The 14237-nt window shown below is 40.1% G+C and overlaps 1 protein-coding gene across 5 annotated transcripts in view; it reads left to right on the top strand.

Moving 5' to 3' along the window:
• The window catches only part of TNRC18 (trinucleotide repeat containing 18), a 1341710-nt gene that overhangs the window by 556344 nt on the left and 771129 nt on the right, over positions 1–14237 (top strand). For 4 of the 5 annotated variants that reach the window (XM_075317830.1, XM_075317829.1, XM_075317828.1 and 1 more), the window contains 3 exons: positions 770–1116; positions 3920–4214; positions 13328–14143. In XM_075317830.1, coding sequence (XP_075173945.1) covers positions 770–1116; positions 3920–4214; positions 13328–14143 — 1458 coding nt within the window. The remainder of the gene's footprint in view (positions 1–769; positions 1117–3919; positions 4215–13327; positions 14144–14237) is intronic. The other variant, XM_075317827.1, reaches the window with a different exon arrangement.

Below are 14237 nucleotides of genomic sequence, written 5' to 3'. Positions count from 1 at the left end.
CTTTCAGCCTAAATATACCATTATGACGAATTACAATATGTCACTAAAACTGTCTCAGAATCACTGTGATCAGTTGAAGCTTTCCAGAGTTATTACATCATAAAGTGACACTGTTCAGATTTGAAAAAAAAATGGCCTGGTCATGAAGATGAAAATGGGCTTAGGGGTGAAGGGGTTAAAAAATTATGCTGGTGCAAAGTAAACATGTGGAAATATTATTTGATTGTTATAAATTCAAAGTTGGGAATTTGCAAATTTTTTTAAATTTACCACTAATATGAAGTACAATGTGTCATGTAAAAACGTCAGTCACTGAGATATGTGCAGTTATTTACGAATTTTTACCACATAATATGATACTGGTCAGAATTGACAAATTTGGCATGGTCTTTAAAATGAACAAATGAACATAGGCTCACCTTAATCCCTTATGGTTGAAGCCTATCAGCAGGTTTTTAGACCCTAAAGTAAGGTCGCAGTAAACTACCTGTAATGATGATAGCTTAATTTCCTTTATATTATAGGTCTGTGTTTCTGTTGTCTTTTAATCCATCATGAATTCATATGAAGATAAGCTCACAATTGTAAGTGCTTGGCTTATATTTATAGCTCACCAGTTCTCCTTCTGGCAACAGCTGCTAATTCGGCCAGCATCTCGACAAAAACTACCATATGTTATTAAGAGTTTGTTCTCATTAAAATAAAAATAAAAAAAACCCCACACATATTTAAGGTTGATTAACATTGTTTTTTTTTGGGTGCTTCTCAGCAGAAATGGTTGATCAGACTTCTCCACATTGGCCTTCATTGTATTCATCGGCACATACTTCAATCCAGCATGCACACCAGCTTCAGTTGATCTCTCAGCAGCATCTTATTCGACAACATGAACTGTATATGCTACTGCAGCAGCAGGCAGCACATTCTATAGATTTACATAGAAGTACACAAATGGATAGTGTTCAGCCACAGAGAAATGAACAACCAGATATTCTGGATCTTCAGAGAAATGATGAAATATTGGAACTACAGAGAAATGCACAATTGGAAGCTAAGGAATTCCAAAGGAAAACCCAGCAAGAATTTCAAGGATGCCACATAAATGAAAAACTTGAGGTAAGATATTATGTTATTTATTTTATTTATTTATTGGTCTTTAACTGGTCAAAAAAATGTTTTTTTTTCTTTATTCATATAAAAGAATATCCAGCAAGGCACAAGCAGAAGCAATTAAATACTGAGCATGTTAAAGTAGGTCATTCTGTACGACTTTTATGCTGATACTGGCCACCCTTATAACTGAAATCTCCTAGTAAGACCTTAAACTTGCAGCATATATTAACATTCCCTTAACTATGATATTTTCTCTCATCTTTTAACGTTTATTTTGTACACTGTTCAGTAAAAGTGTAATTGGAAATAAACACTCAGGAATATTTGCAATACAAAGTGAAATCTAAAAATTCAAAATGTATTTTACAAAAGATGCAAATTTAGTCATTGCACCAAATGTATCATGTGCTGTAAATTATACTTAAACTTGCCACAACCACCAGCAGAGGGAAGAATGGCATCTGGTGATAACCTTATAAAATAGAGTGATATAGTAGTTTAGATAAAAGACCAAACCATTCAGATAAAAGGCATTTGATAGTCCTCTTGAGAATGCTGAGGAAAATCTACATGGGGAATACCTGGATAATGAAACAGCATACCAGAGGTTAAAGGGGTATTCCCATTTCTAAGATCTTATCCCATTATGTAGTAGGTGTAGTAGTAATTATAACAATAATAATAACAACAAAATTCCACCAATAAGAAATATATTACAATTCTCCTGATTAGATATGTCACTTACTTCATGTGCAGGGCATTGCAGCTTAGCTTCTAGTGGTGGTAACCATGGATACCTAACTAACAGCGTTGCCATAACCATGACAACCTAAGCTACTGTAATACCATACAAATGAGGTAAGAGACAGGGCTATATCAGAACTATACTACATTTCTAATTTGAGGTATTTGTTAATATAATTTTTATTGTTACACCTACCACATATTGGGATAGGATCTTGGAGATGGGAATACCCCTTTAAGAGTACTTGCAGGGTTCCAAAGAAGTATGGGACCAAGAGGAAAGGGATTAAAAAAGTAAAGTATAGGGTGAAGGGGCGAAGTAAGGGTTAAAGAAACTGATGTATATAAAGGCAGGCTGCATGAAGGACACACTGGCTGCAGGAGATGAGATATCAGCTCAGGAACAGGGGTATTGTATAAGGAGACTTTTTAACAGTGGTGAAGACCAATCCAATCTTGTGCCTCTGATGGAGCTGTGAAGAAAACAAATTTACAATCTACCATGATTCGCATATGAGTGGGACGTGTCATGGTATAATTGGATGCCTCTCTCCTTCATGCTTTTTTTTATCGTCTGTAAAGCTGTCTTGCTATTTTTTAAATTCTGCTTAGAAATCAGGAAAAGTGGAAACTAGGCAGTTGTAGGTCAGCGAGCCTTTCACCCTTTCAGCCCTTAAAGGGAACCTATATGGAGAGAAGGTATGCAAACCGATCACCACTTTTTTGGCCTATAAGCTGCGGCCACCACTACCGGGCTCTTATATACAGCATTCTCACATGCTGTATATAAGAGCCCAGGCCGGGGGTACAACATAAAAAATACTTTATAATACTTACCTAACGTTCGCGCTGTGGGCCTTATGGGCATCTCCGTTGTCCGGTGCTGACGCCACCTCTTTTGTCCATCTTTGTGCTCCTTCTTCTCTAGCCGCGGTGCATGATGGGTCCAACGTCATACACACTCACTGGCATTCAGGTGCTGCGCAGGCGCCTTTTGATCTGCCATGAGCAGGGCAGATCAAAGTATTGTAGTGCGCCTGTGCAGGACCGGCGAGTGTGTATGATGCAGCCGCGTCATGCACCCAGGCTTCAGAAAGAGGACGGAGATGGCTGAAAGAGGCGGCACCGGCACCGGACAACGGCGACGTCCATAAGGCCCACCACAGCGACCATTAGGTAAGTATTATAAAGTGTTTTTTATGTTATACTCTCGGCCTGGGCTCTTATACACAGCATGTTAGAATGCTATATAAGAGCCCGGTGGTGGTGGCCTCAGTTTATAGGCCAAAAAAGTGGTGACAGGTTCCCTTTAATGTAGCATTGAGTAGGGAAGCCAAGAATGGAGGAGCCCCAGGTGGAGAAAGTTTAGCAGGGACCCAATGCGCTTGCTCAAATAAAAAGATACTGGAGAAGAAAGAGTTCCCAAGAGTGGATTGCAGCCCCTGATCAGTGAAGGGAGCCCAATAAGATGCAGGTTATTACATCTCAGACAGTTCTCCAGCACATATGCTTTAAGCTGCCAGAGATCTCTTTTTCTAGAGGTATCAGATGGTTTAGTGGATTTCCGTTTTGAGGTTTTAGGAAAATCTATAGATCAAATTGAGCCAGTTGCGACTGCAGTGGGGTGGACACTTCAGTTACAGCTTTCCTGCTCTCCCATTATTTCCGACTCTCTACCTACATCCTCTGTCTGATTGACAGCGCCCTGAGACATGAGAGCAGATGGTTAAAACACAGAAATCGTAAATGTGTATAATTTTCTTGAAGTCTAATTAATCTTTATTTTTACAAATGAGATCTGGAGCCCATTAGCCATGCCTCCAGCATTATCGGATATGCTTCCGAACACTCAGTAGGGATGAAAAGTTTACAAAAATCAACACAGAAGGAAAAAAAAATTGCAGGTCAGACACATTTTTGACTGCAATTAACCCAATATATCGCTATAGCTATAATGCTAATTTTTCGAACATAGTGATAAAAATTTTTAAAATTTTTTTTATTTTTCGCAATAGTATTTTTTTTTACTGAGCTAAAAGGGTTATCTGTTTTCCATTTTCAGGTGCGAATGAAACTGAGGCAAGAAAGAGTTGCGGATTTGTCTTCACAGACTAATAAGGAAAGCTCTCTATGCAGCTCTGCTTGTAATTCCTATATCAAAGTGTTTGGTTCTTCATCTCTTTCTCTTGAATCGTTCTCTGCAACAAACAAATTAAAAGAAGAGTGTGATGAGTATTCTAAGCAGCTTTCTTTTAGCAGTGTACCACCTGCTTCAATGTTATCAACTAAAACAGAAGTTAATGATGAGTCAGTTAAAGAGCCACATATGGAACAAAGTAGCTTTTCTTCACTCCAAGGTTTGTTTCTCCTGTTATGCTTTTTTTTTCTTTTTCAAATAAGTGAAACTTTATTAATTCATAATAAACGTTTAACCTCTTCACGACATATAACGTACTGGGTACGTCATGGATCATGTCAAGTTAATCCCTACCGTCAGCAGCTGGCAACGATCGCTGCACATGTCAGCTGATTTGAACAGTGACGTGCGGCTATCAGGCATGAGTGGATTTGCTACCCACTCATGCCCGTTAGCCCCTTACAGCGCGCTGTGAAAACGTCACAGTGCACTGTACATGCCGGCCACGGTAAACATTAACTTAAGGGTGCTTTACACGCTGTGACATCGCTAGGAATTGCTAGCTATGTCGAGCGCGAGAGCACCCGCCCACGTCGTACATGCGACATTTGGTGCTCGCTGCCGTAGCGAATATTATCGCTACGGCAGCGTCACACGCACATACCTGGTCAATGGTGTCGCTGTGACTGCCGAACAATCCCTCCTTCAAGGGGGAGGTGCGTTCGGCATCATGGCAACGTCACTGTGACGTCAGTAAGCGGCCGGCCAATAGAAGCGGAGGGGTGGAGATGAGCGGGACGTAACATCCCACCCACCTCCTTCCTTCCTCATTGCCGGTGGATGTAGGTAAGGAGATGTTCGTTGCTCCCGCGGTGTCACACACAGCGATGTGTGCTGCCGCAGAAACGACAAACAACATCGTACCTGCAGCAGCAACGATATTAAAGAAATGAGCGACGTGTCAATGATCATCGTTTTTGAACGATTTTGCGATCATTGATCGTCGCTCATTGGTGTCACACGGTGCGATGTCGGTAACGGCGCCGGATGTGCGTCACTAACAATGTGACCCCGGCGATATATCGTTACCGATGTCGCAGCGTGTAAAGCACCCTTTACTCTGCGCCATTGGAAGTCATATGATGGGATTACGTGGATCCGATTTGTTGCCATGATAGCATAGGGTCATGTAATGACTCCTGTAGCTATGAGTCAGTTCCTCTTACTGCCGGCAGAGTGCTGTGTGTGAGAGGAGAGCAGCTTTTCTGCAGATCTGAGCAATGCTGCACTGATCTACAAGAAAGAAAGAGCGATCAGACTGCTGATCATTAAAGTCCCCTAGGGGAACTAGTAAAATTAAAAAAAAAAAAAAAGTAAAAAAAATCCCCTAAAAGTTCAAATCACCCCCCCTCACCCCATTGAAAATTAAAAGGTTAAAAAAAATATACACTTATTTGGTATCGCTGCTTTCAGAAATACCCAACCTATCAAAATATAAAATCATGATAGGTAAATGGCGTAGCGGCAAAAAAATTTCAAGTGCCAAAATTACGTTTTTTGGTCGCTGCATATTTTGCGCAAGATGCAATAATAGGCGATCAAAACATAGTATCTGCGCAAAAATGGTACCATTAAAAACTCCAACTCGAGAACGAACGCTACAGATCGTGGAAAATGGCACAAAAAGTGCACATTTCTTTGGACAAACTTGTGATTTTTTTTTTTACTTTTAGATAAAAGTAAACCTATAAATGTTTAGTGTCTACAAACTTGTACCGACCTGAGGCATCACAACGACACATCAGTTTTACCATATAGTGAACACGGTGAATAAAATATCCCAATAACAATCAGGCAGTCACACTTTTTTTTGCATTTTTTTCGTACTTGGAATTTTCTTAACATTTTCCAGTACACTATATGGTAAAACTAGTGGATTTATTCAAAAGTACAACTCGTCCCGCAAAAAAAGTTACGGTGCATCCATGCTGATGGTTTGGTCTTTGATGTCATCTGATCTTTGGGTTGGTCTTCTAGCTTGACCAGGGGTCTTCCCCTATATGGTATCTTCTTTCATTCCTTGCATTCCAAGCAAGGTGTGGAGAACAGGAAATGGCAGCCATCTTTATATCTGTGTCATGTGTATGATCTGAGAGCTGAATTATGTAAGGCAAATCGACATATTTCCCACAATGCTCTATGTCCAGAGGTTAATTAAGTATTTCATTTTATGGCTCTCCTCAACAGTCCCCCCTAAATACTTTATTAACCTTCTGACCCTACCGTGGTCCTCTAACACATCAGCTCTAATGCTTTAACTTCAACCTTTTTTCATTTTTCTATCCGCTATACAAGCAATGCTAAGCCTTTGCCCCCGCTGGTACAGACTGCTGATCAGAGAGTTGATCACATCCCGCACACACAGTTCACAGAGGCACAGGTAATGTCCAAGTCCTTAGAACAGACTATTTAATGCTGAAGAGCTCACCCAGATTTTGAGATGAATCAATTAGAAAGAGTAAGGCAATTGTAAGTATAAGCTTCTTACCGTTCTGCTGCAGCTTTTAGCGTTACTGTTTCTGATAGACTGATTCTCAGTCAACATCTGAGTGCTGTCCGCGTCTTCGAGACTTTTCTACCTGAATACACCTGATTTTATCACAACTCTAAATGATTTCTTTTCCTCTCGGGTCCATAATCTGCCACCAAGAGGCCTTCAACAAGATTTCCCTTACGCATGGATCCGATTACCTTCAGTAACACAGAGTAGCACTTTTACGGCTTCAAATACCAACAAATAAGACAATACCAGTTACCAGCAAGTGTATGTTATCCTTAAAAAGTCACTTAAACCCTTAAACTAATTGGTTAGTTCAGGTCAGATAATGTTTTTTCCCACCATGAGCCCTTATTTGTGTAATGTTCCTGTACCCATTGTTCCCTTATCATGGTTATTTCCCATGTTTAATCCCCAATCTAGAAATTCTCCATAAGGTTCTATGTGAGATAATCCAGCAGTATGTGTGTGTTGTGACCCTCATTCTGCTGGTACGATGGACTCTTTACAGCGGTTGTTGTCTCCAGATGGGTTTTACCTCAAGCTTCATGGAAGTTGCTGTGGTTGGGAAAAGCTGGATCGGCCCATCTGATTCTGACTCATGGCTCATTCTGACTTGTCTTTTTAGGATCACCCGGTCTCCTGGCTTGAGACCACGTGCTCCTGACACTGATTTAGGATCTGGAATTGGAGGATACACATGTTTAACACACTATATAGGCATTTGTATAAGGCTAATACATTACTGGTCAGGATATCACACTGTATCTGAAGTATCTATGAGAAATATAATCACGTTCTAGGTGCTAAACCAAAAATATCTTATGTAAAGATCTAATTATTAAGAAAAAGGAAAACGAACATTTGTTACATGATTTGCCAGCGTCCACCATTATCGTGTGGTTCGTTACATGTTTATGTTATAATCATTAAAATTCTAAACAACATACACCCATGTGAGTAACTATAGACACAATTAAATATTCCAATAAAGCAGGGGGCAGGGATTGGAGCAATAGCCCTAAACTCTCCCTACCTCGCAGCGGAGGTCGGCACCCTATAAGGCGAATTGGCGCCCCCGCTCACAGACGGCTCACCCTCCCTATCCCTACACTGCTAAGCTAATACATGCTGCTAGTGTCAGTGAGGAAATATAGCAACCGTGAGATACAGGGGATAAAGAGGCGTCAATATGCAATTATATATATATATATATATATATCCAATTAATTCCCAAAGATTAAATATTCACACTCTGCATTGTACATAGCTGTTTGTAGCTTAAATCAATATGATACAGCAAATTCAAGGACCAAACCCTAAAAGAAATTAAATATCTCACATGTATAACATGTACCCACTGTATCAATACAATAATAATAATAAGGCCAGGGAAAGTCATGAGGGGATCTTGTCCAATCACAGACCCGCCACTGTACAATTCACCCTCAGGCTAATAAAATAAATGCATATTTGTCAGACACTTAGCATGAAAGAATCCCAACGCGTTTCTCCCTTCTTCACAATGGCAGATGGGTTCATCAGGTACTGATCTCTATAGTGACCTCTGCTATAGAATATGTACTTACATACCACCAGCATTATGAGTTTTTCAGCAGTAACGTTCTCCATACTGGATATGTTTCAGAGCAGGCCTGAAAAGAAATTCACACAACACGCACAAAACTCATAAAAACCTACTCATGGTAGATGTATATGACTAATCTGCAATCACCGGAGCAGTAGAGCAGATGAGGGGGGTGTTTCTACGAGGTCTTTACAGTTTTTTTCTACCTTAATGGGCACACGTCTTACAAGACTGGATGTATCTGGCCACCTGGGTACTGAGCAGTGGTGCCACCCATATCTTGTCCACCACCACACTCTTTGTCACGTGTTCATGGGTTGCATGGGCCATTATTGAGTAGAGCACTTATGGCAGAGAAAGCTTACCGCCCTTTATCCACAGACCTTCCTCAGCCAGCTGGCTCCCTGCGTCTCACACTCCGTTCCTTGCTGAATCGCTTGTTCCTGTAAGGATTTAAGAACACAAGGAGTGACAGATGTCACGGACGACGTGACAGGAGCCACCGAGGTACTGGTACTGGTCCTGGTCTGCATTGGTAAAGGACTCTCAACTCTAGGCCCATTCACTGCTTCTTTGTTGCCTGCTCCATCAGTCACCGGCTCTTTTGATAACAGGAGAGCGCCTCCACCTGGGCTCATACGCACTCTCTACGGTCTTTATAGATTTATCACGTCACACTAGAAAAGATCCGCTGCCTATATGCACATTTTCCTATCTTACCCACCTCCGCTCTACTAACCACAGTGATCGCAAATCTTCATCTCGTTCTCCTATTCCGATGGGAGAGGAGGGAGTGGTTTGATTTTTATTACCTCATGTTGCGTAACCTCAGCATATCCAGTGTAGAATCAACCAGCATCTTGGTATCTGGATCCATCTACGGAAAAACTCAAAATCTGCATTAGCAATGGGCTCATTTGAGACATGTTCAAAACCTGACAATTCTTGTTACATCAGAGCAATCATGAGATATATGTGTGTCTGCTGTATCCTCCTTACAAATAAAAATATAAAGAAAACTTAATAGAAAAACTCAATTGATGAACAAATTGATACCTTAAATAATATGTGTGATTTTCCACATCATCTTCCCCCCCTTTTTTGAATCTATTATCCAAAACATAATTAGATTCAAAAAGTGTGTGGCCCCGGAGCTCTACATTTAGGCATAAAAGTCACATTGTATAGATTGTACCTAATCGGGAACACCAGAAATATTGTTTTTATCTGTAACTTAATAATGGAAAACCCTTTCAATGGCTTTTATAACCTTTGCTTGAACCACAGAAATCTGCACTGCAATCATTCTTTCTATAAAAAGAAAGCAGATTATTCAATACATTAAATATAAAACAAAGAATTCCATAAATCATCCATATTCGTTAAAACAAATTATTGTAATTATTAATAAATATATTAATAAATTATTATATTATTATTATTAATAACTATAATAACGTAGCACAACCTCTGGATATTGGATATAAAGGCGTTCATTTTTGAAACATTGAGGAGATTATCAGCATCTCTTTGATACTGTCCTATAACTTGAAGGGATAAAAGAATCTAGAACAAATTAACTGGCCATGTGGGAAAACAAGATGTGGATTTGCCATAGAAAAATTATCTAACAGACTTCGATGCTTGAAAAGCTATCAATGAATCTAAACATGTCCACAGTTAACTTTTATTTCTTTGGGATAAAATTAGTAAAATAAAAAACTAGTTTCAATAATGTTTTCTGATACACTTTACAATGAATTAAATGCAGAAAGCACTCTTTTTTTTTTTTTTTTTTTTTAAAGAAACATGACCATGTTTGGGCTGCTTTTTTCACAGCAGGCCCACAATAGATTCCAAGGGGAGACAAAAAAATCCTGTTCCACAAGTTTTTAAGATTGCTTCTCCCCCCAAAACCAGATGGAAAGAGGCTTCTTCAGCTGCAGGAGACAAGTCAAATTTCCCTTCTTCTGTTGATTTATTTGTTTATTTTTATTTTTTAAAACATGCAACTCTCAGGATCAATCTATCAGATCCATAACGGAAATATTTATTATTTACTTCTTTATCATGACCTCTACTGCAAATGTACGTTATTTAAAGGTTTTTTTTCTAATTTTATTGCTTACTAATTAATAAGATATTGCTCCTTGTGACTGTCCTGACTCAATCCAACCTTCACACTGGATCTATATTAAGTGTCTTCCACAACTACCCAATCATTCAATGTTCCATCTTTTAGTACTATAAACTTTTACTAACACTTCATATGTTAGTCAGTGAGAGCAGTTTTGTCAGCTGCACTGAGGCCTATAGAAAATGGCCCCACAGCACGTGATTTCCTTCTCTTTGTTGGGATTGTAGCATCAGGTGGGGGGAAGGGGAAGCTAAACTGATTTTTTTTTCCTCAAGTATTTTCCCCTATAGTCTATAGTCTGTGTTTTATACATACACACACATACATTTGTATATATCATATATACACATATTCAGATATCCATAGTCCTGGTCCATTTACAGAGCACATGGTCTTCACACATCCCCCGACCTTTTCTTTGTTTAAACCATGCATGCCTCAAACACCATGTGCTTCATCCACCATTTTGGCATGTGGCAGGGAAAAGGACCTCACATCTGCTCCAACTCTCTCTCTCCTATTTTCTGTAGTCTGTACTCCTATATATATATATATATATATATATATATATATATTTATACACACACACACGTCCACGTCCACGATCTAAGTCTAATTATAGATAAAAAAAACTTATTTTTCTGTCTAAGTATATAATAGTCCACTCAGTCTTTGTTCAAACATTTACAGAGCACATGGTCTTCACACATCCCCCGACTCACTTCCTGTCTTTGTTTCAATCATGCCTCAGCCATGTGCTTCGTCCACCATTTTAAAATCTGACCTAAAATTGCTGACACCAGGAATAACACATGGTTTATCACAGGATTGCGGCCTAGAGTCCCCACATCCTAACAAAGTCCACTCTCATCCGGATTTTTCCGGCACAACTAGACACAGCTTCATCTTTCTCTCAAGATAAACCACACCAAGCAAGCAAAAAGACAAGGGGAGATTACTCACAACTGACACACAACTGAAACACTAAGTAAAGTTTTGCTAAGTCTGCAGCAGGCGCCTCGTCACGGTGTCCCTGTCCCTGCCCAGTTTCTACATGGTCCGTAATTCATAAAGACACCAATGGTGTCACCCCTGGTTACAAGGTGCCCGTACCAGCCGATTCACGTCCAGCGCTCTTTCTAGACCCCAAGACACCTCATACCAATTATATTACCCAAGCTTGCGCTAAGCCCCAATGGTATCCGTACCAGCCATTTCACGTCCAGCGTTAGGCCCCAAGACTACCACGTACCAGCCACAATGCGCAACTTAAACGCCCCAATGGTATCCGTACCAGCCATTCCACGCTACACTGCGCTAGGCCCCAAGATTACCACGTACCAGCAGTCCCACGTATTTCCTTACAGAGCCATAAACTGTACCACAGGCAACAACCGTATACTATACCACAGACAATATCCTTCACCATATCTACAAATTTGAGAGCCCGTGAAAAACACGTGCCTAACCTGACCAATTAAAACCTGCGCTTTATCTCTAGGCCTCTTGCCGAGTCAATCACTCTAGGCATCGAGCCACAACTCTATTTAAATCTCCACCAGAACCGCAAAACATATGACAGGCAACAACCAAAAACCGTACCACATGGAGCGTCCTCCACATTTCCAAACACTGCTCAAAAACCCACTTGCTATCCTAACTACCAGTCAATCTCCCCTAGTCACAAATACAAAACAGGCAGCAGGCAACTGAACATGTGATGGTTCTTCCGCAATTAATATGGCCAGCAGCAGAGAAACTCTTCTGCCTTCACAGAGATCACAAAAACCGGACACGTTCAGGCAATCAGTGCCACACACCCTGAGACACACAAGTAAGACTTCAGATTATAAAAATCAGCAGACTTACCATGTGTTCTCGTATAAGAGTTGATCAGACTCTTGGCTCAGGGTATCCAGCACGTCCTGCCATTCCAATCGCCGGTCCTCAAGATTGTAGAGTTTCTCCTGTACTGGCCCCACGTTCAGGGCGCCATTAATGTTAAGGTGAACTCTTAACCAGAGATCACTAGTTGCCTACTGCCTGGCCGAATTGGTATGGACCAAGTGCATGCATAAAAAGAATTCACACCAGACACAGTCGGATATGAAATCTCTTCTTGGTCACAGTAAAGATGGCACCGAACAGACTGAGGAGAAGCATGCATCCTCTTGATATAGGCTAGGGGCATACACAAGTTCAGATATGCCCATTTAGTGGGACAGTTCATGAGCTAGCCAATGGGGAGATCCGTGTTGCTGTTGATGGGTGCGTCTGACTTCAGTGGATGAAACCATGGTGATAAGAGGGACGTCATCTGGTGCATCCATGCTGATGGTTTGGTCTTTGATGTCATCTGATCTTTGGGTTGGTCTTCTAGCTTGACCAGGGGTCTTTTCCTATATGGTATCTTCTTTCATTCCTTGCATTCCAAGCAAGGTGTGGAGAACAGGAAATGGCAGCCATCTTTATATCTGTGTCATGTGTATGATCTGAGAGCTGAATTATGTAAGGCAAATCGACATATTTCCCACAATGCTCTATGTCCAGAGGTTAATTAAGTATTTCATTTTATGGCTCTCCTCAACATATCCACCAGACTTCTGCACAACACAACTGATGGTCCCAACCCCATTTATAAGGCAAGAAATCCCACTTATTAAACCTGGCAGGGCACACCTGTGAAGTGAAGAGGTGACTACCTCTTAAAGGTAATCAAGAGAACGCCAAGAGTGTGCAAAACAGTAATCAAAGCAAAAGGTGGCTACTTTGAAGAACATAGACTATAAGACATATTTTTAGTTGATTCACACTTTTTTGTTAAGTATTTCATTCCACATGTGTTAATTAATAGTTTTGATGCCTACAATGTGAATCTACAATTTTCAGTCATGAAAATATAGAAAACTCTTTGAATGAGAATGTGTGTCCAAACGTTTGGTCTGCACTGTATATTTTCTTTATTGATGTTTCTACAGTTCCCTTCATTTACTTGAATAGTGTACTGTTGACCTAAAACATTTGTTGATCATAAATGTTTTCTGGTTTCAGATGACACACATGGATACTCAGTGCAGTGTCTCTCACCTTCCATGCAGCACGAGCTTTCCTTTATAAATCAACCAACAAATGTTAAAAATGGTGAAAAATTTGCTTCGGTTATCAAACCTTCTGAGTTAAACAGATGTGATATTGAAACTCTCTTGGATCTGAAACCTGTACATCTCTCAGAGGAAGATAAGGCAACTGAATCAAGCGCTGACACTATTAAATCAGAAGATTTATCAATCATGAGTTATAAATTCTCTAATGAACCAGATAATTGTAAAGTATCTGTGGAATGCCAACATTTTCTAGGGCAAGAATCGGATTCTGAAAAAGTAGATAAGACTGAAGAGTTAAGAAAAATGGAAAGTCTTTACCCCCGCATTTCTGAAATTAATCTTGGCATTGGAAAAGATACATGTTCAACTCAAACAGACTTCCCTGACACTTTTGAGTCTCAAAATCATGAAATGGATTTAGTAAGGATATTTCATCACATTGAACCATCCCAAAAAGCAAGTGAGCTTATGGATTTGAACATGATAAAGGAAAGCACGTGTACAGATAGTTTGACGTCAGGACATTTGAACTGTAAAGAGGACATGTTTTCTGACCTTTCTGGTGTGAAATTTATCAATGGTCCACTGGCTGGTATGAATGCATTGGTTGCAGCATCCGAAATGTCTCAGGCCTGCTGTCTACCACTCAGAGGCACAGCAGTTCTGACTCCTGATTTATCAGCAGACAGCCCACTTCTCCAAGGCATTGTCCTACTAAGTGAAATAGCTGAAATTGAGCTTGAGCAAAGAAAGCAGCTGGGCAGTAAGTTCATTTCTTCTGTTTGAAACTGTTTGATGGTTAAGTGCAATAATAGGTGGTGACGAAAAATAATGCTTCAATGCAAATATGAATGTCA

The sequence above is a fragment of the Anomaloglossus baeobatrachus genome, chromosome 7 (assembly GCF_048569485.1).
Source record: "Anomaloglossus baeobatrachus isolate aAnoBae1 chromosome 7, aAnoBae1.hap1, whole genome shotgun sequence".
NCBI classification, from domain to species: Eukaryota; Metazoa; Chordata; class Amphibia; order Anura; family Aromobatidae; genus Anomaloglossus; species Anomaloglossus baeobatrachus.
This window is presented reverse-complemented; position numbering and strand designations above follow the sequence as displayed.